This window comes from Podarcis muralis, chromosome 11, assembly GCF_964188315.1.
Source record: "Podarcis muralis chromosome 11, rPodMur119.hap1.1, whole genome shotgun sequence".
Taxonomy (NCBI): domain Eukaryota; kingdom Metazoa; phylum Chordata; class Lepidosauria; order Squamata; family Lacertidae; genus Podarcis; species Podarcis muralis.
Window position 1 is genome coordinate 49,629,387 of NC_135665.1, and position 27,568 is coordinate 49,656,954.

Genomic DNA, 27,568 nt, shown 5'->3' on the forward strand with positions numbered 1-27,568 from the left:
GGCCAACGTTCCGGGGGTGGGGGGCAAATTGTCAGGGGTTCCTCTGAGCCAACAGGATTTTCTGGGCCCCAAAGTTAAGAATGTAGGTGGGTGGGGTCTCACTGGTGTAGCATGTTGCAGTTTGCCCACCTGTCCTGTAAGCATTTTTTTAAAAAAAGTTTTAAAAAGGAGGAAAGGGCAGGAGATCTTGGGCTCAGTGCAAAAGACCTGAGACTTAGGTGTCCTATGCCCAGACATGGTTCAGCCATTAGGTGGACTGAGGTGGCTGAAGTCCCCAAAGCAGCAGCCTTGCAGACACCCTGCCTGCCCCATTGCTCGTGCAGACGTGGCACTAGTATCAGTTGAAATTGCACAAGCTCTTGCAACAGGATCACACCCAAAATTGGAGCTGATACTGGTGCTTCTTCTCAGCCTGCAGCAGGGCGAGTGCAGAAGCAGCAGTGGCGGCAGCAGTGGCAGAAACAGGTACAGTGGTGGCAGTGGCAGGGCAAGGAGGCACTTCCCATTTCACTTCAATCAGTGAAGCGGGATGCGCTTGCTCTTGCCTGTGCCAGCCCTTAGCAATATCCCAGCCCTGTTTTTGGTGACCGCCGAATTAGTCAGTCTCTCCCATATTTACAGTTATGATTATTTGGCATCTTCCTGGATTCTGATTGCTTGGGTTCCTTTAGGAGAAAGGTAGAAATACAATAAAATAAGTAGGTTTGAAGCTATGTTTCCCTTCTTCCACCAACTTTCTTGCCTAGGTCAATTGTCTTGCTAAATTGTAACATGCATTTTGTACCCATGGGATTGAATCACATGGGTAAGTCCTACTTAGAGCAGACCTGCTGAAATGAATGGACATGATTAAAGCCCATAAATTTTCAGTGGGGCTATAAGTTAGTTGGAGGCAACTCATAATAACAAATATCTATATCTTGCCCTGTGGTGTATGGCTATTCTTCGGGGATACGTTTGTATTGGGGGAGAGAAAGGGTTAATAGGTAGACCAATAAGAAAGCCCGGAGGCGGAGCCTACCTGATTTTGAGGCTCAGCCCAGAGGTTTTGACAGTTCGGTTGGTTCTTTTGGGAGGGGAGATAGAGGAGTCAGAGGGAGTTAGAGACTGAGAGGGAATAGAGTGTCAGCGTTTCGAATATATTTTAAAAATTGTTTGTGTTTGAAATAAAGTTTAATCTTCATTGTTAACTCTACCTGACTGAGACTCAGTACTTTGCTTGGGAGCCCTGGGTCCCCCCCCCCAAAAAAAAATTGGTGGCAGCTGAAGAATAAAGTAGTGGTGTACAGGTCAATAGTCTGTGAAACGACAGGGGCTTTGTACGAATGCCACATGCCCTTTCTCACAAAGGAGCCCAGGATGGCAAACATGAAAGCGATAAAACAATGCAATTAAATATAAAATAGCATATTTAAAAACATGTAAAACAACGGGAATGTTGACTACTTTTCCTGTCAAGACTCAACCTAGCTTTTCCTTGGCTTCCTTTTACCCGAGGCATCCGTGCTATTTTTCAAAACACTCTCGCGTTAAACTGAGCAACCTCCGTAGCTAGAGTACCCCTCACTTGTGTGCAAGTAAATATCACTGGGTCAGATTTGGAAGCAATAAATGAGGTGTTGAAAATCAGATGCTTGGTTGGCATCTTCTAGATAATCACCCTGCCATTTAGTAAAGCATACAGAGTGGCTGGGGCCTAAATAAAATAATATCAATACTGCTCAAAGTGACAGAGCTTTCCTTTGCTCCTAGAGGAATAAATTGAAATTGGTGATGTTCAAACCTACTTCACTGTTCATGCTCTTGCATCTTCCTGTTCTGACACCTTCCAGGTATGGGGAACACCTGGCTTCTAAACCCCAGGTACTGATCCCAGGCCACACCCCTTTCCCAGGCCCCTCCTGCCTCTTCCATTCCACCATGAGCTGGCCATGGAAGAAGAGAGGAATCTTTTCTTCCCTGACCCGCTACAGTGGTCTGCTCAGCTGCATCACTTGCGACTGAAATATTCAGATGCTCCGAATCCAGAGCAAACACAAGAGCTATTCATGCCTTCAAGGGAGCTTCCCCAAACACAACCCTCCAGCTGAATTGGAGCAAATGTCAATCGGGTTTTCTGTGGATTGACGTCTGCTGTGATTTATCGTGAGTTTTCTGGGGGAAAGTGTTTGGGCAAAATTAAAACTGCTTGGACCTGTGTCCAGAAAGTGCAGGATAAGTGGGAAACTGCGCTTTCTAGGCATGGTGCAAGAAGAAAGTCTGGATCAGCCCATCGATGAAGCAGAACTGTTAGCAATCTGTAAACATGGTACACTTAGGTGAGTTCTGAGTGTGTATTCCTCTTATATCTGAAAAAGGCTGGAGGGTGTGCATTTTGTTTTCAGATGTTCCTGTACGTTATTAGCTTTGCCCAAGCCCTCCCTTTTCAGAATGCACAATTATTTTACTATAGTAATTCCAACAAGCAAGGAACCAGGAAACCCTATTAATTTCAAAGGCGTTCCTCTATCAAATCTGCATCTGAGAGAACAGGAAAGCTGATCTCCCACTTCACCACTGGTAAATCCCGGGCAGAGGAAATCTAAGTCTCCCTACTGGCCCACCCTCTTTATGTTAATCTTCGTGGCTTTACATATCCCCTCCCAGAGTTCTGCCTCTCTCTTAAGTACTCTAGTCTGAGCTGTCAGAAACAGCAAGCGCAGACCTTGCTGAGTGAGCGGCTTGCTCTCCTAGGAACTGCGACACTCCCCCAGCCCTTTAAAGTTGCTTTATTATTTTTTAAACGTTCAATTGCAAGAAACTGCTTTGGGATTCTGAAGAAGGTTGCAGCATCACTGACCACTGCACAAAGTTACATCTGGCCAGCTACTTACTTGGGAAGCTGCAGCCACCACTTTTAGAGGGTGAGAAAATAAGTCTTATCTTTTCAGTGTTCTGTCAGCTGCATTTGCAAAGCTCTATGGACTTCAGTGATGAGGAATCAGCAAATTCCTGCAAGTAGGGTAAATGACTTGTGTGCAGGAATAGGTGCTTCCTGCACAGAGCACAGGTCTCAATTGTCTCATTTCATCAAAAGAAGAGATCCCAGTGACACATGGACCATGAACCAAGCAGCTGACACCACAACGAACCTGTACATGTTCCACACGCTGGACAACAGTAAACACAAAGATGAAGGTAAGCATTTTATTTTTTCATTTGTTTAAAATGACTTCCCCCCCCCCCCATTTGCAGCTCAAGCCTTGTGTGCTCTCACTAGGCAAATACCTTCAATGATGACCGTCACAATCAGATTGTGCAGAAATAAATATCATACCTTGTACTCGTAATAAACAATGGAGATTACATATACTAACATGAACACTACAGTTGTGCCGTGCTTCGCAAGACGAAAAAACCGCAAGACGAAGAGACTTGCGGAACGGATTAATTTCGTCTTGCGAGGCACCACTGTATTTGGATTATGGTTATGCTTGCCTACATAGCAAAGCCAAAGTTAAGCATTTTTAGAACCCATTTATTCCAGTGATTTAGGGTGAAATCCTGTGCACCTTAACTCAGATTAGAAGAGTATGCTGTGCTCTCATTGCATTGAGGGTGATGGTTTCATGCTGACTGGAGTCCATGCCAAAACAAAACAAAATTCCTTCCAGTAGCACCTTAAAGACCAACTAAGTTAGTTCTTGGTATGAGCTTTCGTGTGCATGCACACTTCTTCAGATCTGTAACTGGAGTCCATGCTTAACTCTTCCATTGAAATCAATAGGATTTAAAAGTGTTTGATGTTGACTAACTTAGCCCTGTATACTTTACTGTTGCAATTTCATGTATCAACCCTGACTTTCAGTCCTCAAGTTACTTCGAGAGATAGCTTGCTTTATTTATCTATAAATTATATCAACCATCTTTCCACTGAAAAGGTTGTATTTCAGTAACTGAGCACAAACTGTGCACACAAGAAGTACCCAGTTTCAATTGCCAGCATCTCCAGGAAGGGCTAGGGAAAACTTCGTAAATCCATGAAATCTACTGTCGGTCAATACAAATAATACTGTGCTAGATTGACCAGTAATAAGTTGCCACAAGCCACAGGCATCTAAAGTAGCATGATCTGGTGCAAAGGGAATACTCTAAAGAGCATGGTTTGCGTATTATGGCTTGCCCAAGGCTACTCAATCAATTTTATGCCTAAGTGGGGTTTTGAAGCTTGACCTTTCACATTCCAGCTCATCTCCACCTGCTGCACCTCTTTAGTTCTTGAATAAACTACACATGCATTTGCATGATTTGTGTTGCTTCTTCTATTTTTTTTCAGTGAAAGTGATTTTTTTTAATTAAAAAAAACTTGATCAGTGGACAAGGAATAAAATGGAACCGTTGGGAACCTCTAAAGTGCCAATAGGTTTATGGTTTTGAGTCACAACCTGCACGATTGCAACCTTTTCAACAACAACGAGAACTAGATGCCTTAAAAATTGAAATGTGACATTCTTCTGATTCTCTTCTAATTAGGATGATGAGACTAGTAGAGTCTGTTTTAGCAGCCAGAAATAGTTATCTATATGGAAAGTGCTTAACAATGGAAATTCAAAGAGGACGGATATACGGTACTCTTTTTTCCCAGCTCTTTTTCGTTTAAACACCTTATGGATTGGCATTGCCCGTTTTCTGTGAACCCCTCAATCCATTTTGCTATGTCAGGGAAATTGACATTTGCTCAGAAGATTTGTCTGCCTCTTCAAATGTTAATCTGTTCTGTTCAGACTGCCATTCTTTCATCATTGCCAAGCACCAACTTCTAAATAATAATAATAATAATAATAATAATAATAATAATAATAATTTATTATTATTATTTATACCACGCCCATCTGGCTGGGTTTCCCCAGCCACTCTGGGCGGCCTCCAACAAAATAATAAAATACAGTAATGCATCAAACATTAAAAGCTTCCCTAAACAGGGCTGCCTTCAGATGTCTTCTAAAAGATGTCTTGTAGAATATCCTAGATATTTTGCAGCACATGTGCCCATTTATGATTGTACTGCTAAATACAGTATGTTTTTTCCTTCTCTTCCAAGGTGTTTAGAACAGCATAGGTTGGATATCCACAACAACTCTCTGAAGTAATTTAGGCAGAGAGATGGCGGTTAGCCCAAAGATACCCAATGGGGTTCACAGATAAGGACGAATAGCCCAGTTGCACTAAGATGAAAACCAGTATAGTGCAGAAGGTAGGGTCTTAGACTAGACACAGTGACACCCAGCTTTAAATTTCTCTTGGCTCTGAAGCTCACTGTGATTTGTGCAATGATAGAATATTTTGGCTCCCTAATTGTTTGATGATGCTTGGGACCAATTGCATGGTGCCAACTTTTTCTAGACTTATGGTACCTCGTTAGAGTATATATTTGAGATCTCTCAGCATGACATGATAAGCTGCAATGCAAGGTCAAACTTAAAGTCCTAGTGATCCTGTAGATGTCCGAGTCTTCCCTGTTTCATGTCTGGCATGAACTCTGTGATCTAGTGGCCCAGTTTGTGCTGTCAGAGCGCCTCTGATTAAATGATGATGTTCTGATGCAGCTTCCAAAAATATCTCCAATCGTTAGAAGACGACCTGTTCTCCCAAACACTTCATTAAGCATTGCAGTTGACAGTGTTCGTTGCCTGCCAAGTGTGAATATACTGCAAATTTCATCATATATTGCAGCATATTAGGGTTTTCATGCTGAAGGATCTAAATTCTTTCGCATCAAATTTTTAAAGTATGTTTTAAAAATAATGTCATGGTTGCTCTTCAACCTTCACCTTCCCCAAATGTTGCTGGACTACAACTGCCATCATCCCTAACTTTTGGATTTGATGGCCAGGGATGATGGGAGTTGTAGTGCAACAACATCTAGGGTACCCCAGGTTAACCAAGCTTCCGAACCCAATAAATGTCCTTTATTTCAGTTGCATTGTATTCCAATCGTGCCATATTTTTGACGTTTTGGTCTAGCAACCCTAAATGTCCTTTACAATATAAGGTTACAATATATGATGTAATCAATAGTGTAGTGACACATGAATGAGAAGTAATAATAGTCTTTACCTTGCGATAAGTTTAATTACCATCTCTAAAATAAACCCTATTGTCTGTGTCGCTACAGGTTTAGGCAAGTCGTGCTTTCAGCTCAAAGGCTTTAGTAAGATTCTTGGCAACAACGTAGGTGTCAGTAAAACGAGCTAAACATATACTATTTCACAAACTACCAGCAACTAATGCACTAAAGTCCTAAAGTCCCTGAATACCTGCTAAATGTAAAAGTAATCAGAACTCTTTTTGAAAAGGGGATAGCTTCTCTACAAGTTGAATGGGAACAGAACCAAGATGAGAGTATTTCAGGTTTAGACTGGAAATTAATGAGTAGCTCTGTATTTATTTTATACATATATACCTTACCATTTGATGGCTGTGGCAGCAGCAGCAGAACACTAAGGTGAAATATATTAAAAATTCAATCATCAAAGCAGGCCATGAATACACCGCAACCAGCTTAGTTTCAAAACAGAAATGTTGAAAAGTTTAGTGTTATTTCTTACTATCTTTAATTTAAAAAGATAAAGAAAGGCACCACTATTAGACCAAACAAAGTAGCATGCATTGAACAGAATGCTAAATATGGGCTTATCTAAACTTCCCCTGCTTTCCCTAGTGGAAAACTGCTCTTTAGTGCTCAGTTTGAGCAAAAGGCAATTCCAGTTTCCCCTAGATTGCCATTTGTTCCGATCTATTGCTAAAGAGCAAGTTTCCCCTTGGAAAGGAGTTGGATAAGTGGAAAACCACCGGGACGTGTGCCTAGAAAGCAATCTATTTCTGCTGACAATCATAGACCAGAGCTTCATGAAGGAGATGAAAGAAAACAATGTACTTCTCTGATCCTAAGGCTGAGGTCCTATGCACCATGTACTCAGAAGCAAGCTCTATTGAAGTGTGTGGCTTACTTCCAAGTAAATGTGTTTATGGGTGGGAAAAAAGATGCTCGATTTTTATCGCATGGCAGCTCATTTGGAAGTGTCCCCACTTGAAATACCTTTCCTCTGAAAGGTAAGGTCAAGCTCTGAAAAAGCCAGCTCCACATATTTGCATCAGAAGTCAGCTATGGATGATGTCGATTGGTTGGCAGCTGTGAGATCTAAAAGCTACCTCTCCGAAGTGAGTTGGCAAAACTGATGGCTGAATCAGCATTTGATTTGCTGATGCGTGTGTCTGTTATTTCATCTGTGAAACTGGTAGGAAGCCTGTGTCGGTCATTGGGCTGAATGCTTTCCATTGTTTTGTTTTCAAAATACTGGTCCTTTGGGGAAACCCAATGGATAAGGCCAGGATAGGTGGAACACTGGAGCCAAGGCAAGATTTGTTAGGTTCTGGGTAGAGGCTGGAAGAACCTGGTTGGTCTGGGACAGAACCAGAAAGGAACCTGATAGCTTAGGAGTGGAGGCAGAGTAGGACATGCCATTTGCAAGCTTTCAGCCTCTGATGCTGGTTACTAAACAAAAGACATTGGGAGGGATCCAGTGTAGTTCTAATGAGAAAGATTTGTCACTGAAAGGATTTCTGCTTGGACAACATTCTTCCCCTCTCCACTCCCTGTGTGCCCCTAAATGTGCTCTAGAGATTCCCTCAACCATCTGGAGCAGATCTGGGGAGTGCCTAGGGTAGCCACAGGGGGGAAAGAGGGGAGAAGTTCAATTGTGCAAGTGGAATGGTAAGATTCTGCCTGGATGGCATTGAGGGTGGCCCCTTCCTTACCATAATAAAAGAGGCAATTCATTGCCAAAAAAAGGGGAGACATATCTGCATAAGATATGTGCTAATACGGATGTTTAGGTGCAACTTTATAAATAATCTCTGTAATTAAAATAGCAATATCTCATCCTAGTTTAATGTATTTTAAACCTTCTGTTGGAAGCCGCCCAGAGAGGCTGGGGAAACCCAGCCAGATGGGAGGGGAAGAAATAAATTATTATTATTATTATTATTATTATTATTATTATTATTATTATTAGTTCAGGTTGGCTGTCTGCTTGCTCTCCAGGTGTTAAATGTTGATAAGCAACTTACTCCCCCTTCTTATGGCTTTTTAGCTCCAGACTGGACACAACATCCTTTCAAATAGAGGATTTTTTCTCTGTAAAGTATGGCACATGGCGAATCTACCCGGCTTCCAGAAGTGGGAACTGGGGACTGTTCAACAAAAGACGAGCACAAGTACATAGGCTAAAGGAAATTTTAAATCAGTGTTTAGCTCACCTCTGATCTTAGGGCTCCAAGGTCTAGTGGGGACTTCTTATCCATTCCTCTTTAATGTGCTTTCAGCTCTCCATTACAGTGCTTGAGTTATAGGGGGAGATAGAAAAGGTAAAGGTAAAGGGACCCTTGGCCATTAGGTCCAGTCGTGGACGACTCTGGGGTTGCGGTACTCATCTCGCTTTATTGGCCAAGGCAGCTGGCATACAGTTTCTGGGTCATGTGGCCAGCATGACTAAGCCGCTTCTGGCGAACCAGAGCACCGCACGGAAACGACGTTTACCTTCCTGCCGGAGCAGTACCTATTTATCTACTTGCACTTTGACATGCTTTCAAACTGCTAGGTTGGCAGGAGCAGGGACCGAGCAACAGGAGCTCACCCTGTCACGGGGATTCGAACCGCCGGCCTTCTGATCGGCAAATCCTAGGCTCTATGGTTTAACCCACAACGCCACCCGCGTCCCTTTTGGGAGATAGGGAACACTAAATGAAACCCACTAACTCTACACCCCATGCAACTTTATTGAAAACAGTAGCTGAGGGGGCCACGTACCACCTTGGCCACTGTATAATTTAAGCACTGCTCCCTCACCATAGCTGTGTCATGCTAGGGTCTTCAGCCCAATATTCTTGTGAATTGGACCAAATTCATGAACAGCTGCTTCAGTTTAACAAACCCTTAACATGCTTGAACTCCGGCACTGTTCTTACTAACAGCTGGAATGCACACCGCGGTCACCACAAGAGATGCCAAAGAAAGCAGTTTAGCTGCTGTGAGCATCCTCAGCTCTCAATATGTAACATATTGTGACACTCAGCCCACTTCTACACGGAGGACTGTTCAATTTTCTGTTCTTTCAGTTTCTGATTTCCCCAATCGTAAATTCAGTTCCACACATTTCTGCAGAATTTCTATGGTTGCTTAAAAAAAAAAATCCTTATGGAAATTCATCAACATTGTAGTGCAAGTTCCTCACAATAAGGTTTTCTTTTGTATTTAGTTTTAACAAATATTTTGCAAACAACTTCCCCTAATATAAATGCATTTTTGTACATTATTTTTACTATTTTTTACATTTATATGCACACCACCCCAATACATGCTTTTTGGTATGCAATTCTTAGTTGCAGAACTGCATTGCAAAATTCATAAAAGTGTGACTCGTGAAGTATGGCTGTATTTCGATTTGCTTACTGTTTTAGAAAGTGCAACTTTAGTGCAATCACCTTTAAAGGCAAGGTGAACCAAATTCCATCCCCTCCCTATCACCAAATACTGAATAGTTTCAGGGTCAAACAGCACTTATCCTGAGTTTGGTTCCTGTGGAAGGAGGTCACTGGAGGCTTATTAGAATTTTGTAATGTTTACAAATATAGAGGTTGGGTACAAGTGGAGGAATAGCTTAAACCAGGGATGTGGAGCCTGTGCTCCTCCAGATGGTGGAAGTTGGGTTTAGTGCAGGGTTTCCTAAACTTGGGTGTCCACTTGTTTGTTTTTTTTTGGCTACAACTCCCATCATCCCTATCTAGTAGGACCAGTGGTCAGGGATGATGGGAACTGTAGTCCAAAAACAGCTGGAGACCCAAGATTGGGAAACCCTGGCTTAGTGCTATGTATAAACCAGGCTAACAAATCACTAATAAAATTAATATAAAACCAAGATAAAACAACTCATGCCCCAAAAAAGCATACTAAAACAACTCTACACAGCCATGTCTTCCAAACACTTCATAAAATAAAAAGGCAAGCAGGTTTCTTGATGAGCTACTCTTGGACTGGGAGTTCCATGCCCAAAGTACTGTGAAAACGATCTTTGTTTTTTGGAGAATAGAAATGCAGAGAGAGAGAGTGAGAGTCTGAGCAGCACAGGTGTAAATTGCACTCCTCTTTATTCTCTGCTAAAGCAGCCTTCCCCAGCCTTAGTGGCCCTGATGGGTATTGTAGTTTTAAACAACTTGAGGGCACACGGTTGGGGAAATGTGCAACCAAAGAAAATGTGTTTGCTGCAGGCCAGGGTGCATACAATATATTTATGTAAAGGAAGGAGGAGGAAGAGAAAAAACAAGAGCCCTGTTATGCCAGGATTGTTTACAAGGCTGGCTTTATTTACGAGGTCTGGTCTTCTTTTGGCAGAAAGGGGTGGGTTATTCCAGTCCCACCAGCCAGAGGCGGCCCATTTGGCAGGCTTCTGCAGAGACTTTTCCAGCAGCCTCCTGCACTCAAAGTAGCTGAGCTGCTCAGGACTGGAGCAATCCGGTCTCAACCAGTTTTGAAACCAGCCTGCCGAGAGTGTGCGTCCTGCTGTTGTTCAGGAGGAGGAGGAGGAGGAGGAGGACTAGGAGGAGCAGCCCCTGTATCCTTTGCCTCCACCCCTTTCCTTTGCCTCGTTCACTGCCTTTTGCTCCCTATGGGTCCTCGTAGGGCGGAGTGCCTCTGTGAGCGACTGTGTCTGTTTGTGGACGACTCCTGCTTTTGTCAACAGAAGAGATCAGGCCATGTGTCTCTTCTGCCTCCCTTAAAAGCTGGCTGATAGTCTCAGATGAATGCCAAGTGAGCTGGCGCTGTTAGAAGGAGAACAGTCCTTTCTGTTTGCTTCCATCTGTCCCACCATAGTTTCATTCTGCAGCCATCACTAAAGCGCTTTTCTTCTCCCCATGCACATGAGATGTTCTCATTCTGGAACAAAGATTCACTCCAAATGCATATTAGGGCCATGCTTGCTGTAGAAGCTCAGTGGGAGAGCATTTGCTCTGCACGCAGAAGGTCCTAATTTCAATCCTGGGCATTTCCAGGTATGGCTGGGAGAGACCTATGTCTGAAATGCTGGAGAGCCACCTCCAGCCAGAGTAGACCTTTGGGAGCCAACATGGTGTCCTCCAGATATGGACGGACTGCAGTTCCCATCACCCCCAGCCAGTATGGCCAATGGTTAGGGATGATGAGGATTGTGGTTCAATGACATCTGGAAGGCAGCAGGTTAGCTACCCATGGTATAAACAATAGCGAACTAGATGGACCAGTAATCTGACTCATTAAAAATCAGCTTCTTGTGTCCCTGTCAGCAAGGTTCGGAAAACAGAAGCAAGCCCAATGGAGAGGAAAACGGCCATGTGGGTGTGGGTGTGTGAATATTTGCATGGGAGAATCAGCTGACAACACAGTACATATAGACATAGATGCATTGGACTTGCCTCACTGTTTTGGTCATCTGGGGTCACCTCCTCACATGCTAGGTTGTCTCAAGACTGGGTTGTTGTTGTTTTTTACGGGGTAAAAATGATAAAATTATTTTAGGGTTGCCATATTTCAAAAAGTGAAAATCCGGACACAAAAGTTGTGTCCTATATAACCCTATATAACCTTGATGCTTTCGTGAGCTCGCAAATGTGGGCTTTAACTATAATAGAAAATGTGCCGGCAGGTTTGTGCCTGTATGTTTCCTGGCTTGGCCCAAGACTGTTTGCAAACGGTAGTCTTGTTTCCGGTAAAGGTGCACAGTACCCAAAGCCAGCCAACTTAATTTGGCACCTGGGGTTGAAAATTCCACAACACCTCTACTTTTCCCTGGCTGTTAATATATATATATATATACACAATAATAATACTCTAAACAACTAACAGTTTACTGCCATTTGCTCACACAGTTGCTCACACTGTGGTGAAATATTTTGCATTTCTTTCTAAATTAGAGAAATCATGGACTATTGTTATCGTGCATTCTGGATGATTTGTGCTACTGGGGTGGTCATACCAGATCCTGCTTTCCATATACTTTGCACGTGCAGAAATTTTGGGACAGACACACTGCTTCGTTTCCAGTTGGTGCATATCCCATAGATTCCTGCTGAGAACCTGCCACTTTTTATACCATAAATATTTTGGTTCACTTTTGTTCCACTTTTGTTCTGCCATAGGCAGCAATAAGGAGGTGGCGTTGAGGATGTATCACAGCAGGAAAAAAAAGCAGAATAAATCCACTACTAATGTACTAATGCACTGTGTGAAGAATATGTTGCAGAATGCACCAACAATATGCCAGTGGTCTGGAGGGGCCCTGTTTCTATATTTGCACCAATATGCACGTTAGCATAGAAAATTTAATGTGCCCTCTGTTTTGATAATACATTTCCTTTTGGGAGTAATATATAATATATAGGCTACCCTAGACATATGTGCTTCCTCCCACCCACCCTGACAAGAATAAGTCCTTTACTGTTTATAACATACTGTGATATCTTAGTCTCCTGATTTTTCTGCCAGTCAGAAATGCAGCCACTCAGAAACACTCCCTCAGTTCCTCCCAGATCTGAGCTTTCAGCTATTGCAACAGTTTGTTTTCCCCTGCTCCTAATTCTGGCACAGAACATTTCTGATCCTTGCCAGCTTCCTACGGCCTTCTAGCTTTTAGTAAACAGTCATTCTCTCATGGTTGTCCAAAGTGAGTCTGTTATTTGGTTTCCCACATCCTTTTTTTCCTTCCCTTTATTTTGTTTTGTTTTGCTTTTTGTTAGTGCAATATGTTTTAAAGTCACAAGGCTAAAACGTTTCTGCTTTTCCATGATAAAAATGGGTGGTCCCATCGAATGCTTGAACTTTAGCCTTCCTAAAGAAAGCGGGAGGAAGAGACCACTGGGGAAGATGATAGAATTTGTTCTTGTTAAAAGAAAACTCTGAATGATGAGGCTAGTAAGCCTTGAAGGGTAAGCATGGGGGGCCTGCAGACTTCTAGATGTTGTCAGACTCCAACTCCCATCATCCCTGAATATAATTTCATGCTGGTTGGAGGAGTTGGAATCCAGCAGCAGCTGGAGGTTCCCTGCGGCTTCCCCATTCTAGTTTTAAGCTTACAGTCAAAGATGAGAAAACTGTAAGGTGTCTGCAATGGGCTGGACACTACTGCCCTCTGCTGAGTTTGAGCAACACCAGAACTGCTCTAGCCTAAGTAGACACAGTAGAGAAATTTGATTCAGGTCGCGTTTGAAGGAGATCACGCTGAAGTCACGCTTTGCAAAATAATACACAAACCCTTCAGAACTTGTTCTTCTCTGAAGTTTTGCAAAGCAACCAAGTAATGTATCTAAAAATGCATAGGCGCACAGAGCAAGGTGTGCATAAAATTGCGCTTATTGTTAAAAATACATTATATTAGTATTTTCTACATGTTTTGCTTTGCAAAAAAAATTGTATGTATATTAGGAGAAATTCACACGTGGATTTTTGTGATTTTTAAAAAAAATGCAAAGTGATGTGGAAATGCGGAGACCGGAACTTTGGAAAAAGGATAAAGTGAAATGGATAGATCCACCCATTTTTAACCATCTTCAGCTATTTGTGTCTACTAATTAAAAAAAAAAGATTTTATTTTACTCCAGGTCAAGGTGGTTTGGATGTTAGAATGCAAGTTGCTACAGAGAACATAAAAAGGACTGATGTCGCAGATCTTTAAAACTATGTGGGTTGACAAATTGAAGAGCAATCTCTTCATTTGGCTGAGACCAGACAGTACAGTGGTACCTCAGGTTAAGTACATAATTCGTTCCAGAGGTCCGTACTTAACCTGAAACTGTTCTTAACCTGAAGCACCACTTTACCTGATGGGGCCTCCTGCTGCTGCCGCTCCGCCGAAGCACAATTTCTGTTCTCATCCTGAAGCAAAGTGCTTAACCTGAAGCACTATTTCTGGGTTAGCAGAGTCTGTAACCTGAAGCGTATGTAACCTGAAGTGTATGTAACCCGAGGTACCACTGTATCTGAGAGTGACCCGGAAACTACAACTAATTCAGAATGCGGCAGCTAGACTGGTGACAGAGTGGCCACCGAGACCATATAACACCAGTCCTGAAAGACCTACATTCGCTCCCAGTACGTTTCCGAGCACAATTCAAAGTGTTGGTGTTGACCTTTAAAGCCCTAAACGGCCTTGGTCCTGTATACCTGAAGGAGCATCTCCACCCCCATAGTTCATCCCGGACACTGAGGTCCAGCTCTGAGGGTCTTCTGGCGGTTCCCTCACTGCGAAAAGTGAGGTTACAGGGAACCAGGCAGAGGGCCTTCTCAGTGGTGGCGCCCGTCCTGTGGAACGCCCTCCCATCTGATGTCAAGGAAACAAACAACTATCTGACTTTTAGAAGACATCTGAAGGCAGCGCTGTTTAGGGAAGTTTTTAATGTTAGATGTTTTATCATGTCTTTAATATTCTGTTGGGAGCCGCCCAGAGTGGCTAGGGAAACCCAGCCTGATGGGCAGAGTATAAATAATAAATTATTATTAAAATTATTATTATTACTGTACCATCTGATGAAATGGGACGTCTGAATGCTACACACAGTTGAGCATGTATAGGCAAATACCAAATGCCTGATTTATTGCTTTCCTGCAGAGCTGTGCATAGTCACTTCCCCATTGGGCTATAATATTATTTCATATGGGATGTTATAATTAACAACCCATTACACATTTTTGCAGCTGGTTTTATGAGAACAGAATATATTTGATTGCATAGGTTTTGTAAGGAGGATCCCAGATACTCTGGAGACTATTCATATATGCACACATATACTGTACACTGAAAGATTAAATATATCTTACAAATATTTTTAAACACCCTGGAAAGGAAGCGTCCAATCTGTATTTGGCAACTATTTCAGAATGTTCCAACATTAAATGGTTATGCTAGCTAAGCCAAGCTCTATATAAAGTTTCTTAACTGTCTGTGTGGTGAATTGATGAATATTTTAATAAGTTTCACTTGAGCAATGCTCATATAAATTATACAAGCTTGTGGGGTGGCTTCACAAATTATACCTTTGTGGGGTGCAGTCAAATCTACCTCTGTTTTTTTAAAACATGCGGTTAAGTTATCAATTACTACCTCCACATGCAGAATTCTGCCTCTGTGCAATTTGACTGAGCTGTAATCATTAACAGCTCAGGAGAAATAGTTCATTATTCCTTTTCTTTAAATAGAGTTGCATATATAACCAAACTGTGGTTTGTTTAAAGATGGGTATATGGGCCATAATTGCATCCTTACTCAGTTTTAACCCTGCCGTTACGTCTATTAAGTTACTTTTCGGAAGATGAAGTGAAGCACCTAAAATTGCTTGCTGTTGATTTGAGAACATTTACCACCATTATCATTATTAATTAAATTCATATTCTGCCCTTCCTCCCATAGGGGCCCAGGGCAGCAAAGACATTAAATGATACACTTAAAAGCATCTAGAAATAGTTCCAATACAGATGCAGACTGTATTAGACCTGTCCAATATTTAACAGGAGAGAATTTCACATGGTAGGTGTCAGGACACTAAAGGCCCAATTCCTATAGCACATAGGTAGGCAAACTAAGGCCCGGGGACCGGATGCGGCCCAATTGCCTTCTAAATCTTGCCCACAGACGGTCCGGGAATCAGCGTGTTTTTACATGAGTAGAATGTGTCCTTTTATTTAAAATGCATCTCTGGGTTTTGTGGCGCATAGGAATTCAATCATATTATTTTTCAAAATATAGTCCGGCCCCCCACAAGCTCTGAGGGACAGTGGACCTGCCCCCTGCTGATAAAGTTTGCTGACCCCTGCAATAGTGTGTTGAATGGATCACCTGCTAAAATGGTATCTGCAGAAGGTCCTATAGATGATGTTGAAATAGAATAGTTTTGTATGACATGGAAATCGGACATATGTGCAGGCTTCCCATGCCGTGGGGTGAGGATGAAAAGAGGATGCATGCATGGGACACTCCCAAAGAGAAGCCAGAGGCAATGGACTCAGGCTGAAGCGCAGGTTTCCACTGCAAAGGAAACCGGTGGGCCAAGAAACAGCCAAGCGATTGGGTGGGTGTATGTTAATGTTGCACAGGTGGGGCAAAGGCACTTCTTTGAGGCTGAGAGGATGAGCCACAACTTGTCCTTCAAGATGAACAAGTCGTTGTAAGAGGTGTTTCTGGGTGCTGTTTCCCTGCCACTTTCTGAGGCCCCAGTCAGGCAACTGGCTGAATTGGACCACACATCCTATGTTGAAACAAGGTGATTACGGGGCAACTGGAGCACCATCTAAGCTGCTCCTGCTACCAGAACCGTCCCTGTCATTAGGCAAAGGTCCCAAACCTGTTTTGGAGAATAGAAACATCAAAGTACACAATAACAAACACATTTTCCCCCCATCTACTACAAAGCTGCTTTAGAGAATACAAAGGTAAAAGTAAGGTAAAGGTAAAGGGACCCCTGACCATTAGGTCCAGTTGTGGCCGACTCTGGGGTTGCGGCGCTCATCTCGCTTTATTGGCCAAGGGAGCTGGCATACAGCTTCCGGGTCATGTGGCCAGCATGCTTAAGCCGCTTCTGGCAAACCAGAGCAGCACACGGAAATGCCGTTTACCTTCCCACCGGAGTGGTACCTATTTATCTACTTGCACTTTGACGTGCTTTCGAACTGCTAGGTGGGCAGGACCTGGGACCGAGCAACAGGAGCTTACCCCGTTGCGGGGATTCGAACCGCCGACCTTCTGATTAGCAAGTCCTAGGCTCTGTGGTTTAACCCACAGCGCCACCCACGTCCCCGATAATAAATACATTTTTTCATCTAGTACAGCTGCATCCCTGAAAGATAACAGAAAAAGCAATGGTGTGTATTTGAAGAGGGCATGGTATCAAAAGATGAAATATTGCGTTCCCAGAATAGCTGAGTTCTGTTCAGAAATCCCAAATCAATGAAAACATGTTATATTTATATTGTGCAAAAGGAAACATTATTTGAATTCACACACTGTTTAATATGGAGTCTTTCTTCTTTCCCAAGGCAGATCCGTGATTGCACAGCCCATATTTGTTTTCAAGAAGGAACGCCCTTGCAAGGTACGAACGGAAGCCTCCCCTTCTTGCATTTCTCCTGACAACACATCTGGGGTGAGTCATGGTGCGAGGTGGGAGGCGCAGGACCACAATAGCAGGTCTATGTGGGTCCAGCAGAAAGTCTGCATACATAGATACATCTGTACACATCTGGGGCAGATGTGCAATCAGGAATCCTGGAAAACCTGGGTTCCCAGCCATAGTAGCAGAGTTTAGAACAGGGGTCAGCAGACTTTTTCAGCAGGAGGGCGGTCCACTGTCCCTCAGAATTTGTGGGGAGCCGGACTATATTTGGGGGGGATGAACAAATTCTTATGCCCCACAAATAACCCAGAGATGCGTTTTAAATAAAAGGACACATTCTACTCGTGTAAAAACACGCTGATTCCCGGACCGTCCGCAGGCCGGATTGAGAAGGTGATTGGGCCGCATCCGGCCCATGGACCTTAGGTTGCCTACCCCTTCTTTAGAAGTTACAGTGGTACCTCTGGATGCGAATGGGATCTGTTCCGGAGCCCCGTTTGCATCCTGAAGCAAACACAACTCGCATCTGTGCGTGCGCGGGTCGCGATTTGCCGCTTCCGCGCATGCGTGTGGCGTCATTTTGAGCGTCTGCGCATCCGCGAGTGGCGAAATCCGGAAGTAATGCATTCCGTTACTTCCGGGTCACCACGGAGCGTAACCTGAAAACGCTCAACCTGAAGCATCTTTAACCTGAGGTATGACTGTACAGTGGTACCTTGGGTTACAGATGCTTCAGGTTAAAGATGCTTCAGGTTACAGACTCCGCTAACCCAGAAATAGTGCCTCAGGTTAAGAACTTTACTTCAGGATGAGAACAAAAATTGCGTGGCGGTGGCGCAGCGACAGTGGGAGGCCCCATTAGCTAAAGTGGTGCTTCAGGTTAAGAACAGTTTCAGGTTAAGAATGGACCTCCGGAACGAATTAAGTTCTTAACCCGAGGTACCACTGTACTCTGAATGCATGCAGAGCAGCGGTGGGGAATCTCAGGCCCTGGGGGCAAATGCAACCCTAGAGGTCTCTGCCCCCTGGAAGTCTTCCTAGGACACTCCCCTCTCCCCAGCCCATGTCCCCTCAGTGACTGTATTTTACACACTGAGTGTTTTTGTGTGGCTAGAATATGTTGTTAAGCTCTGTTAATGTCTCTTTCTGGCCTGGATGAAGGAGACAGATGAAAGTGTTAGTGTGTGTAGAAAATACAGTGGTACCTCGGGTTACATACGCTTCAGGTTACAAACGCTTCAGGTTACAGACTCTGCTAACCCAGAAATAGTACCTTGGGTTTATAACTTTGCTTCAGGATGAGAACAGAAATCGTGTTCCGGCGGTGCGGCGGCAGCGGGAGGCCCCATTAGCTAAAGTGGTGCTTCAGGTTAAGAACAGTTTCAGGTTAAGAACAGACCTCCGGAACGAATTAAGTTCTTAACCTGAGGTACCACTGGAGTCTATTGCACAAGGCTAAGAGTCACATTTGTTGCCCTGTCTACTTTTGCCACTGAGGTGGGGCTGATGAAAACTGATCTCCAACATCATCTGTTCATGATCTAGACTGAGCCTCAGTTTCTGCTATGCATTCTGTTACACATATTTCCAGGGTCTGCAAAAATCAGTGTCCAACTAGGGGTCTCTTTTAAAAGAACTGACATCTGGCAATCCTCAACTGAGGGCTGACTACTCTCTCTTTCTGTCCAGAGGCCTGCAGAAGACCCTGTGTGCAAGACCGAAAAAGGTAATCAGGTGGCAAGAATTATCCTAGCTAGGAAATGGGGAAAGCATGGTGGATTCCATATAGAAGTGTGGTATAAAGAATTGTGGGATATAGCGATTAATGATAAATTAACGCGTGCTGTCAAAGTAGGAAGGGGAATACGGAAGAGAAATAACTTTGAGGAGATATGAAAACTATTTGTGGAATTGGTATTGTTAAAACAGAAAGGGGTCAAACCATCTCAAGAAGTGTTACATTTTTGGAAAGTAGGATAATTATGATAAATAATGGCCTTGAGGGTGGGGTGCACATTTTAAAAATTATTATGATTACTTTATTAAAAATAAAATAACAATATATGTATTTTAATGTAATCATTTATTTTTGTTAAGAAAGCTTCCAACACCAAGTGGTTGTAAAGTACATAGTATCGTTTTTATTTAACAGATAGGTATTCACCTTAGTCACCAACCCAGGGCACCAACACATCACCTAGATTCAATCCTCTGCCTCAGGATTTTTCAGGCCAATAAATACCTGTATTGCTTCTGGTTTGGCAGCAAATCTGATATGGCATCAAACCTGAGACTAAGCAGCTACATATATTCTTGTCCCTTTTTTTTTTGTAAGTAGGGTCCCCGTGCACCCAGCACCTGCATTCCTATGAAAAAAGAGCCATATCTACAAAACATGTTTTATTCAGCCTTTTGAATAAAGGGCTGTTCTCTGCCCTCTGCAAACCAGGACATGTGATTATCTTAGTCATCGGTGGGATATGGACAAGAGCGTGCTCTCTCTTGGACAACTTCCTCAACACGCAATAGGTTTTAATTATAATTTAATTATTCAAATATAATATACTTGTAACCCTAGGATAATCTACCCTTGTTTAGGGAGAACCCTTGATTTATCAGCCATCTTCTGACAATCACAAGACAGCCTTATTTATTTATTTACTATTGCATTTATAGTCCATCTTTTCCCCCAAGCAACTCAAGGTGACATACACGGTTCTCCTGCTCATCACTTAATCCCCACAACAGCCCCGCCTCTCTCCACGTAGAGAGGACTGATCACATAGGTCCTTACCACCTGGGGGAAGTGGCAAGGATCTTTTTTAATTTTAATAATAAATTGTATTAAATATTTGGGGGGGGGGTTACGAAAGCACGTGCTTTGTCTCTTTTTTCAGGTTGTAGAGTCTTTATTGCTTTTTTAAAAAAATTGCATTTATTTCCCACCTGTTTCTCCAAGGAGCTCAAGGTCTCATACAGTGGTGCCCCGCAAGACGAATGCCTCGCAAGACAGAAAACGCGCTAGACGAAAGGGTTTTCCGTTTTGGAGGTGCTTCGCAAAACGAATTTCCTATGGGCTTGCTTCGCAAGACGAAAATGTCTTGCGAGTTCCTGCAGGTTTTTTTTCCTTTCCCCCCCTTTTCCCCAAGCCGCTAAGCCGCTTATCAGCTGATCTGCTAAGCCCGCTAAGCCACTAATAGCGCTAATCCGCTAAGCCGCTAATGGGCTTGCTTCGCAAGCCGAAAAAACCGCAAGACGAAGAGACTCGCGGAACAGATTCTTTTCGTCTTGCGAGGCACCACTGTACATGGTTCTCATTTAATCTCCCAAACAGCCCTGTGAGGTACGTTAGGCTGCTGAGAGGCAATGGCTGGCCCAAGGTCACACGGTGTGTTATGTACTGAAGTTCTCACCCTGGGCCAGCAGGGGGATACTGTAGATAGTTATGCAAATAAGGGATCGAAAGTGACGTTCAGTGATTGGATAGTTTTAGAAAATTGTTACAGTTACATTGTACTGGAGCTCTATATAAGCAGGCTGACTGAACCCTTCAGTTCAGTTCTGTCCTGGCCTGTGAATAAACAAGAGCTCTTTGAAGAATCGCTGTGTCGTCTGATATGTTCACCCACAACTTAACACGGTGCACCGAGGGAGGATTTGAACCTTGGTCTCCCACATCCTAGTCTGACAATCTAACCACTATGCCACGCTGTGTAGCCTTGGGTTTGATTCCTTGGGGCTGTTGTATTGCTGAGGTTGAAAGGAATTGTAGTGCATGATGATGTGTACTGTGTTTCCCCCCCTTTTAGTTTCCACTGGTTGTTCCAGAAAACGTGCAAGATCGTCGTCTTTTTCTTTTCAAACTTCCGACTCCCAGTCATACAGAGGTATGACTTCTTAGCCCGTTTCCCTTTCCAGTACCGCATTGTACATTGAGAGTAAACCCCTTATTCTACCTGGTTTCAAATTGTACTAACTCAGTTGGAATTAAATGCTGAACAGCAAGTTTTAATTCCCACTCATTTCAAAGGGACTTAGTTAAGCATAGCTTGAAATGGATGACAGTGGGATGTGAATGGTTGTAGGGCAGAAACTGTAAGAATAACCTCAAGCTTAGTTCAGCTTTCCCCAACCAAGTGTCCTCAAGATGTTTTGGATAAAATTTGCATCATCCCTGACCATTGGGGATGGTCACCCTGAATGCAGTTGATAGGAGTTGGGATCAAAAATATATGGAAGGTACCAAGTTTGGGAAGGCTGCCTTAGTCTATATATCTGCCAAGTTTTTTTATCAAAGAAACATGGTGCTATATTTGTGTTTACATGCTGGTATAATTACATTTGCTTAAGTTATAAGTGTAAAATACCCTTGGGGAAAATTATGATTTGCTTCTTGTGTTTCCAGAAAATGTGCTTTCCCCCAAAAGAGCAAGATCATCTTCCTTTAACATCCTTCCAACATTTCCACCATCCCAGCCAGGTAAATTAAAGTATGACTAAACAGTGATTTAGTAGGCCAGTATAGTTATTTTTATTATTTTGTCAGTGCTTGAGGGAGTTTTGACTCACTGGTAAAACTCAGTACAAAATAAACAAAAAGAGGGGGGGGGGGACCAATTTAGCTAAACACTTTGCACTGTTTTGCAGTAAAGAAGAATAACATATTCATGACCTCAGCACTACTACAAAAGAACACTGCTGTGAAAGAAACAGAAAAAGGTACAGTTATTACAGTGTAATGGAACCATTGTGGGACGTGGGTGGCGATGTGGGTTAAACCACAGAGCCTAGGACTTGCCGATCAGAAGGTCAGCCATTTGAATCCCAGTGACGGGGTGAACTCCCATTGCTCAGTCCCAGCTCCTGCCAACCTAGCAGTTTGAAAGCATGTCAAAGTGCAAGTAGATAAATAGGTACCGCTCCAGCGGGAAGGTAAACGATGTTTCCGTGCACTGCTTTGGTTCTCCAGAAGTGGCTTGGTCATGCTGGCCACATGACTCGGAAGCTGTACGCTGGCTCCCTTGGCCAATAAAGCGAGATGAGCGCCGCAACCCCAGAGTCGGCCACGACTGGACCTAATGGTCAATGAGGCTATTACATAGGCCCCTTTATATGGACTAGAAGTGAAGGAAATAGAGGGTATTACTACGGAAACGCCTCTATTGTACATGAAATCCTGCCATGTATGACACACTGCCCCCTAGCTTGTGAATGATCATGGAAATAGACTGAAAGAAAGTTTCTAGGACTTGTAGATTGTGCAGACAGGGTTGTAGGAACCTCATTTAAACCCATGGTTCAGGCATATCATATAACTCTCAATTTACCATGTATACCATGCGCCCCATTTGTGACCTATTTGCTTTTCCATGCATGTGGGATTTTGAAATTTTGCAAAATATGCTTTGGCTCTAGCGGACAGATGTAAGGGCAAAATATGTTTTTAACCACCTTCCCTCCAAAAATCTAGAAAGGATGGAGTTAGAAGGCACTTCAAGGTCATCTAGTTCAACTGCATGCCCATGCAGGAAACCTCCTACTAGAGCTTCCCTAATAAGTGTCCACCCAGGCTCTGCTGAAAACCCTTCAAATTATGGCTGTGCACAAACCATCAATTTAAAGTACATTCTCCCCAAATAATCTTGGGGATTGTAGTTTACCCTTCACAGAACTACAGTTCCTAGAACTCTTAACAAACTACAGTTCCCATGATTCTTAGCCAGAGTGGATGTGTGATTCAAATATATTGTATATGCGTAGCCTCGTGATTCTGTGACCTAGCTGCAATGTTCCTAGTGTGAAAATAAGACGAAAGTTCAGTTGGCATGACTATCATAATGAAGGATTAATTTTTCCTTCGTTCATGTGACTTTAAGAAACCCTTGTACAAGAAGGGTGTGCAACAAGAAATAACCATTTTTTAAAAATCCCTGTTTCTCTCTATTCTGCAAGGTCTTCCTTCAACAAATGTACAACGGGATGTTTTAAGGCCTGCCACCTTACAACCCCCGCAAGTTCCTTTGCGCAAACCGGTAGAGAAGATTGAGATTGAAAATGTCCTGGAGGATAAACACGAATCAGACACTGAGGTAAAATATAGCACACATAGGAAGCCTTGTTCCATACATGACTCATAATACCTTATGGAATTGGGTTTTTATCTCCCAGTTGTCTTGCAAAGAAGTACAAGGACTGGGTACTAGTTCAGTATTGCGATACAGTGGTACCTCGGGTTATAGACACTTCAGGCTACAGACGCTTCAGGGTACAGACTCCGCTAACTCAGAAATAGTACCTCGGGTTAAGAACTTTGCTTCAGGATGAGAACAGAAATCGGTCAGCGGCGGTGTGGCGGCGGCAGCGGGAGGCCCCATTAGCTAAAGTGGTGCTTCAGGTTAAGAACAGTTTCAGTTAAGAACGGACCTCCAGAACAAATTAAGTTCTTAACTCGAGGTACCACTGTACTCACACATTAGCCACATGAAGCCATGCTGCATCCCTTTAGGGCATGTGGTAGGCAAAGATCTGAAGTGGGAGCTCACGAAGCTCATGTAGCCCCTTTACTGAAGCTGGACCACAAAAGGGAGTAAAGTTGTGTCCTCCTCCTCTTTTTTTTAAGCATCTCCATGCCAGTGTTTCTGATCCAGATTGAGGACCACACACTGGCCTTTGCAAAAGAAAAATGATGGGCAAACTGTGTGATGGATTCCACATGTAGTTTGGCCTTGAGGCAGATCATAATAGACAGGCTCGTGCAGCAGGTGCAGTTCTTAAAGGCACTCAAACTGGCAGTGGGGGCAGATGACCAACCCAAGCCAAGTATTTCCTGAGTTCCATTGAAATAAGGGGACCAGTTTGTGTTCTGGTGTGAATGGCATTTTAAAGCTGTTCTGGCTAGCATTCCATCTATTTTTAATGCCCCTTGTAGTGAAGTTGGGAAATCTTAGCATGTTAAAACTTTGGTTCATGTAGGCGTGAGGCATTGCGGTGACACGGGTGGCGCTGTGGGTTAAACCACAGAGCCTAGGACTTGCTGATCAGAAGGTCGGCGGTTTGAATCCCTGTGATGGGGTGAGCTCTCGTTGTTCGGTCCCAGCCCCCGCTAACCTAGCAGTTCGAAAGCACGTCAAAGTGCAAGTAGATAAATAGGTACCGCTCCGGTGGGAAGGTAACAGCATTTCCGTGTGCTGCTCTAGTTCGCCAGAAGCAGCTTAGTCATGCTGGCCACATGACCCGGAAGGTGTCTGTGGACAAACGCTGGCTCCCTCGGCCAATAAAGCGAGATGAGCGCCACAACCCCAGAGTCGGCCATGACTGGACCTAATGGTCAGGGGTCACTTTACCTTTAAAGCTGTGGATTTCTGGGAAACAAAGGTTTGGTCTCTTTAACTGCAGGCTCCCTGTCTTTAGAAGTGAGAATCAAATTGCCTCCTGTCTTTGGGCAGGAAGAAGATGTTATCTGATTTGTAAATTCTGACAGTTGGGGAGCTCGGATGTGGAATGGGTATGAAAAGGCTATCAGGCAATTTACAGCTCAAAAAGCCTGGTACGAGTCTGGGACGGAAGGGAGTACCTTTTGATCTCAAGGTCCTTTGAGCATAAACAAAGTTCAGCTGTCTTGGTCTCCTGACAATCAGGAGTTATAGTCCCATCATACAGCCATTGGTATTTGGTAATTAACCAAAAGAAATGATTGGTCCCTAAACCCCTTCTCCACGTGGGATCCTCAAGGATAAAAGATTGAGGAATTGAGATGCAAATTGCAGACCACATGCCCTGGTGTTTTGCGCCTGAGGGCGCTTGACCAGCAAAGAAACATGGATGACTTGCCGTGTTTTGAACTGTTACTTTGTGAGTATGTTTTAGTCAGTTATACTGCGCAACGTTTTTATTTTTCTTGTTTGTAACCTTTAAAGAAACGTGCAAGCTTTTACTTACTGAGTGGCTTTTTCAATAAATTTGGAAAAGGAGTTCTGCCTTTTGTATTTTGTGCCTTTTGCCGGAGAAGCTGAACTGGTGCCTGACCACGTGATACACACTACCTGTTGGATTTCTGTCTGCGTCACGGTAAAGTGACACAGGGTTGGGCAACCTGGTAAATATCGAAGGGGGGTTCTCCTCCTTTGACCCCATTCGAGGGTTGACCCAGGGAAAGGAGGTGGTGGCAGCAGCTTTATACCATTTGGCTTGCGACTTGCAACACCTCGCGTCCTCTCCCTCTCCTTGCAAGGTCCTGCCAGAGTTTGAAGGACTGGTTAGGGGGGGTGGATAGTGATGGCAGATGAAGATGTTAGACTTTTTGGAGCTAGCTGACCTGACTGGAAGAATCCGCGATCAGAAAGAAGAGGAATATCAAGAAGATTGGAAGAAATTTAAAGACTATTTAGCCAAATATTGTAACTTACGATAAATAAAAGTTACTTGAAAGTATCAAATGGGCCTAGGACTAGAGTAAGAATGAATTGTAAAATACAATGGATTTAGATAATTATGAAAAGAGAAGAAGATTGAAAATTAAAGGTGTCAATTTGATTAGAAAGAGGATATTGGAGAGCTGTTAAAAAGGTGATTCAATGAAACTCAGTAAGGAGGGATTCGAAGAAGTCAGTTAACAATGAAAATCAAATTAGGTCTTAAAGTATTAGGTGTTGACATGTTTGTTTTTGTTGCCTTTTTTAGTATTTTAATGTCTTTTTTCTTTATTTGTGTGTTTTATTTGTTATAAACTTGGAAAATTAATTTAAAAATTTGAAAAAGGGGGGGGGTGGATAGAACACCCCTATGGTAGGGTAATTGAAGGTGCCACTCGCCATATCCAACGATGGTGTACGCTTTCAGAAAACAAGAAAAGCCAAATTGGTTTAATTGTTTTAGGTATCTGGAGACACCTGTTTGTGGGCAGATGACTCAGAAAGGCCGCTTCCACCTTTTCACATTTCAGGCCTTGAAACAATAAGGTAAGCTAAGTGAAATATTTTGGGGGTGGCAAATGGTTCTGGAAGAAACGAAACATTCACTCAAGAAGCCTACTTCTTCTTTTTAAATATCTTTAATAATAAAGACCCCCTTTGCCAATGGGCCCTGTCCATGATTGTCTGTGTACATTCCTGCCACACTCCCATATGCCCACATAATATCAGAAAGCAAAGTCCACACACAAAGAGCTATAAATGCATAGGCTGCCCACACCATCAGAAACCCCAAACCCACAGGGGTCCTGATAATATGGAGAACCTACAGGTGTACAATTGCACTGTACACATGAAGACTCCCCTTTTCTGACGTTGCAGTGGTATGTGGGCATCCTGAGCAGAAATATTTGGGGGCAAGATTGGTGGTTCTGGCCCCTATGCAGCTTCCAGGTGTTGACTAAATGCATGGAACTCTGCCTCGTTCTGGATGCTACAGGTTAAGTGAGTTGTTGGCAAACTAGACATTAAGCAAACAGGATGACCGGGATGGCAAAGGGTTTTGGAAACCAAGTCCTATGAGGAGCAGTTGAGAGAGCTGAGTACATTTAGCCTGGAGAACAAGGTGATCAAGGGGAGATACGATCATTGTCTTCAATTATCTGGAAGGCTGTCACTGCAGATGGCAAGAGCAGACTTGTTCCCTTTTGCTCCAGATGGCGGGACTAGAACTCATGGGTGGAAACTGCAAGGGAGCAGATTTCCGCTGAACATTAGGAGAAACTGTGTAATGGCAAGAACTGTTTGTCTTGGATGGTGCTGTGCTGTATTTAAGCAGAGGCTGGATGTCCATCTGTCAGGGAAACTCTAGTTGCCAGAGGCCTGCGCTGAGCAAGGGGATTGGACTAGAGGACCTCAGAGGCTATCAGTCTATGGAGGGATCTTCTTCTGAACAGCCCAGTGATCATTTCTCTGGCTTTAGAACAGCCTTTCTCAACCTGTGGGTCCCCAGATGTTGTTGAACTACAACTCCCATCACCCCTAGTTAGCAAGGCCAGAGCTCAGGGATGATAGGAGTTGTAGTCCAACAACATCTGGGGACCCACAGGTTGAGAACCGCTACTTTAGAACATCTGGCTTTGAAACTTGGCCACTCTAGCTATTGCCCTAAAGAGGTGTCCTATAAAATCCAAATGGTTCCAACACGGTCTACTCAAAAGTAGTCTGCATTTGTATTGGATTTGATATTTGTATTGATATCCATATTAGAATTGAAAATGATTTTATATACATACCTGTTGGTTTTAAAAATTGTTTTATGTTATTTTTTCCTTATTTTTAAATTGTTTTCATATTAGCCAAATGTTTTAATGGTTTTAATATATGCAATTGTTTTACATCTGTTTTAATCACATTCAATAAATGGATGCCCCATCATAAGCAATTCATAAAATAAATAATAATTGGTGACACTAGGCTTTTCTGGC

General features: G+C 43.2%; 1 protein-coding gene across 9 annotated transcripts in view; it reads left to right on the top strand.

Annotated features, from left to right (window-relative positions):
* The first annotated feature begins 2,667 nt into the window (after positions 1-2,667).
* RANBP3L (RAN binding protein 3 like) overlaps positions 2,668-27,568 on the top strand; it is a 43,523-nt gene continuing 18,622 nt past the window's right edge. The window contains exons 1-8 of one of the 9 annotated variants that reach the window (XR_003708923.2): positions 2,668-3,177; positions 17,096-17,202; positions 18,862-18,898; positions 20,982-21,059; positions 21,578-21,652; positions 21,820-21,891; positions 23,125-23,261; positions 26,047-26,129. Coding sequence is in view for 8 of the 9 variants with exons in the window: in XM_028749073.2 (XP_028604906.2) it covers positions 2,973-3,177; positions 17,096-17,202; positions 18,862-18,898; positions 20,982-21,059; positions 21,578-21,652; positions 21,820-21,891; positions 23,125-23,261; positions 26,047-26,129 (794 nt within the window). In the remaining variant the exon portion in view is untranslated. The remainder of the gene's footprint in view (positions 3,178-17,095; positions 17,203-18,861; positions 18,899-20,981; positions 21,060-21,577; positions 21,653-21,819; positions 21,892-23,124; positions 23,262-26,046; positions 26,130-27,568) is intronic. The other 8 variants (XM_028749073.2, XM_028749075.2, XM_077936418.1 and 5 more) reach the window with 8 other exon arrangements.